This window comes from Chelonoidis abingdonii, chromosome 8 (assembly GCF_003597395.2).
Source record: "Chelonoidis abingdonii isolate Lonesome George chromosome 8, CheloAbing_2.0, whole genome shotgun sequence".
Taxonomy (NCBI): domain Eukaryota; kingdom Metazoa; phylum Chordata; order Testudines; family Testudinidae; genus Chelonoidis; species Chelonoidis abingdonii.
Window position 1 is genome coordinate 86,005,364 of NC_133776.1, and position 3,716 is coordinate 86,009,079.

At 36.7% G+C, this 3,716-nt stretch overlaps 1 protein-coding gene across 4 annotated transcripts in view; it reads right to left on the reverse strand.

The window, feature by feature from the left end:
- ATRX (ATRX chromatin remodeler) overlaps positions 1 to 3,716 on the reverse strand; it is a 157,098-nt gene that overhangs the window by 39,805 nt on the left and 113,577 nt on the right. For all 4 annotated transcript variants that reach the window (XM_075068804.1, XM_075068803.1, XM_075068805.1 and 1 more), the window contains 2 exons: positions 2,781 to 2,934; positions 2,352 to 2,455 (listed from right to left, as the gene is read on the reverse strand). In XM_075068804.1, coding sequence (XP_074924905.1) covers positions 2,352 to 2,455; positions 2,781 to 2,934 — 258 coding nt within the window. The remainder of the gene's footprint in view (positions 1 to 2,351; positions 2,456 to 2,780; positions 2,935 to 3,716) is intronic.

Consider the following 3,716-nt stretch of genomic DNA (forward strand, 5'->3'; position numbering starts at 1 on the left):
AGACTTCAAAGAGAAACTGCTGAGCTTCAGTTCATCTGCAAATTTGACACCATCAGCTCTGACTAAACAAAGACTGTGAATGGCTTGCCAATTACAGACCAGTTTCTCCTCGCTTGGTTTTCACACCTCTACTGCTAGAAACAGGCCTCATCCTCCCTTGATTGAACTAACCGGTTAGTTCAATCAAGGGAGGATGAGGCCCTGTTTCTAGCAGTAGAGGTGTGAAAACCAAGCGAGGAGAAACTGGTCTGTAATTGGCAAGCCATTCACAGTCTTTGTTTAGTCAGAGCTGATGGTGTCAAATTTGCAGATGAACTGAAGCTCAGCAGTTTCTCTTTGAAGTCTCCTGCCCCTGGAAATTTCCACTACCTGCGTCTGACGAAGTGGGTATTCACCCACGAAAGCTCACGCTCCAAAACGTCTGTTAGTCTATAAGGTGCCACAGGATTCTCTGCTGCTTTTACTGATCTAATACAATATACCTTGTTCCATGTGTGAAAACATGAAAAAGTCTATTTCAATGCAACACAAAGGAGCAGGTTTAGATTTAGAAATGTGTGTGTGATTAAAATCTCAAAATGTTAAATTTTTCAGCACAACCACTGTCATTTCCTTTAACAACCCTCTCTTAAAAATGAGGATCAGACTCAGTATTTTTCCATTTGTAAAATTGTTTTCATTTTGTATGGCCCCTGACTAAACCTTCCGCTCACTACTTCTAGAAGACAGACATCCCATCTGCTCAGAATAGAATAAAATATTATATAATATGAAATATAGCACACGCCTGAAATCAGTAGCAACAGCCTAAGATCCACAGCAGGTGGGGTAGACAGCATGCAATGGGACCAACAGCTCTCCCATATTTGGTGATGTTGGGAAAGAGTAGCAACTTTTCTGGTCTGAGAATGAATTAGCTATTTAATCTGCCTTCCATCTAGAATGAACAAAATGCTAAAAAAGAATAATTGGCTTCACAATTTTAAAGTCTGTTGTGCAGGTGACAAGTTGAAATGTGAGCATTACTGTCACAGGAAAAAGGGTGATAAGCAGCCTTCAACTTGAGTAACAGATCCATACTCTTTAAAGGATTAATAACTAGCCGTGTAATGGACTCCTTCATCTGGACACCCCTAAATGATTAAGAAGAAAGATTTAGAGTATCACATTGTAGTTTCTATTTGCAAAGTTTAAGAAACTAATCTATTGTTTCCATTCAGAATGCTCTCTTCAAATATCCAGAACTTTTATTTCAAAAACAAAGCACGCAGCCCTTATTCAAGATTATAAACGTGCCAAAATGAAAGATTTAAAAAGGAGCCATTTTTGAGATAATCAAATGCAAAATAATTAAACATCTGGAAAAAAAATCTTAGATAAAATATAGCCTCCTCAACATGTTAAATACATTTAAAAATGAGGCACTCATCTGAAACCAAGCCTGAGAAATGTCACCAGCAAATGTACTTTTTTGGTGATATGCATAGCTGACCACAGGGTTTAGAATGAAACTAACATCTGAAACGAACAATATTTACCTATTATATTTTACATGTCTGATTAATGTCTGTGCTTCAGTTTGATTCTCATAATACTCATGTGAGGTAGGTATTATCACTGCCTTCTTTTAGAAGAGGTACAGATAGACAGGTTAAGCGACTGGCTGAAGGCCACCCAGTGAGACTGTGCCAGAGGTGGCATTAGTATGCAAGACTTCCTGGCACTTGGGCCCATATTCAGTCCACACAACCATATACCATTTCAACTACAGAATTAGCATACACATATTCAAGAACAAATACATTAAGGAGTTTAATAACTAATTTTCTTAATGACTTTCATAGGCAAAAAATAATTCTTCCTTCTGCAGATGCCTCCATCACCAAATTAATTTTACAGACCAATTTTGAGCTGGAAAGATGGAAATATTACAGATGCTACATCAAATTATACAATGTGTTGTCCCAAAAATACAAAAACTAGCTAAAGATCAACTTATTTATATTGGTTTTGGCAAGTCATCTGGAGAATTAAATCAATTTTACTCAAATTTATCCTTCTAGAGAATGTTACAATAATCAAACAACATCTTGAGATAGACCCAATGTTTCACTTTTTCTTTAAAAAGGAGTTTGAACCACAATATGTCAAATATGGGGTTTTCTACAGAGATATCCCCAGTGACGAGCAGGGAAACCAGAGGAATTGGCAATAGGTCAGTTAAGTGAAAAAAAATCAGTGTACCCTGGATTGGATTAAAATTCACACCTATACTATCTGTAGCAAAAAATGATATTAAGAAATTCTCTTCACTGTCACTGTTTTGGAAGATATAGAAATGCTATACTAACCTTTATAAATAACAGGCTTATCATTGTCAGTTTTGTCCCTGCTTGCCAGTTCCAGAAAATCTTCTATCAAATCCAGTGATATTAGAGACTGGCTAAAAACTAGACTGAAAAGAGAAATATGGAAATATACAACATTTTCCACTAAAATTCATTCAGTACATGTAATTATTCTATTGCTTTGCTTTACTTCTCTTCCTTCACCCTGATCGTGATCTTTAAAACAGAGTGAATGTCTTTGGTGGAGTATAGGACAAGCATGGAACGCTCTTCTGATAAAAATAAGTTAAATACACACATCTCTAATGCAAACCGAGCTACAGCGCTGAGCTCAAAATAAGCATTAACAAAGGGTAGACAATAAAGAATGATAAGGCAGAATAGTATATTTAAAAATGTCCACAAATCTATATATTATTTAACATGACTTACACTTTATCTCCAAGCTCCTCTGCCATGCGAAGAATTTCAAAGAGAAGCACCATTTTCCCAGAATGTTCCAATACTTCAGCATCTGCATCGGTGACAAAATCTTTGTACCAGTCTGGAGCTGGGCTGCCTGGGTTGGAAGAGGATGTGGCTTTACCTGTAGAACAAAAATACTAATAAGCTAAAAAGAATCTCCTAAAAATGAAGGCATGAGACTTTTCCTAAAATGCAAATGTTTAAAAACTTCTTAAGATTTTAAAGATTTTAAGACTTTTAAAAATTGGCATCTTAAGAGTTTTTCAAGTGAAGACAGTTTTTAAAAAGGGCTCCAGAGGTGATTCCAGCAGTAACAGGCCAGTAAATCTGACTTCAGTACCGGGCAAACTGATTGAAAATATAGTAAAGAACAAAACTGTCTGACACAGAGAGGAACATAATTTATTGGGGGAAGAGTCAACATGGTTTTTGTAAAGGGAAATCATGCCTCACCAATCTACTAGAATTCTCTGGAGGGGTTAACAAGCTTCTGGACAAAGGGGATCCAGTGGATATAGTGTACTTAGATTTTCAGAAAGCCTTCAACAAGGTCCCTTATCAAAGGCTCTTGAGCAAAGTAAACTGTCATGGGATAAGAGGGAAGGTCCTTCCATGAACTGGTAACTGGTTAAAAGATATGAAACAAAGGAAAGAAATAAATGGCCAGTTTTCAGAATGGAGAGACATAAATAGTGGTAGCCCCCAATTCTATTCAACATATTCATAAATGATCTGGAAAAAGGTGTAAACAGTGAGGGGGCAAAATTTGCAGACGATACAAAATTGCTCAAGATAGTTAAGTTCCAGGCAGACTGTGAAGAGCTACATAAGGATCTCTAAAAACTGGGTGACTGGGCAACAAAATGGCAGATGAAATTCAATGTTGATAAATGCAAAGTAATG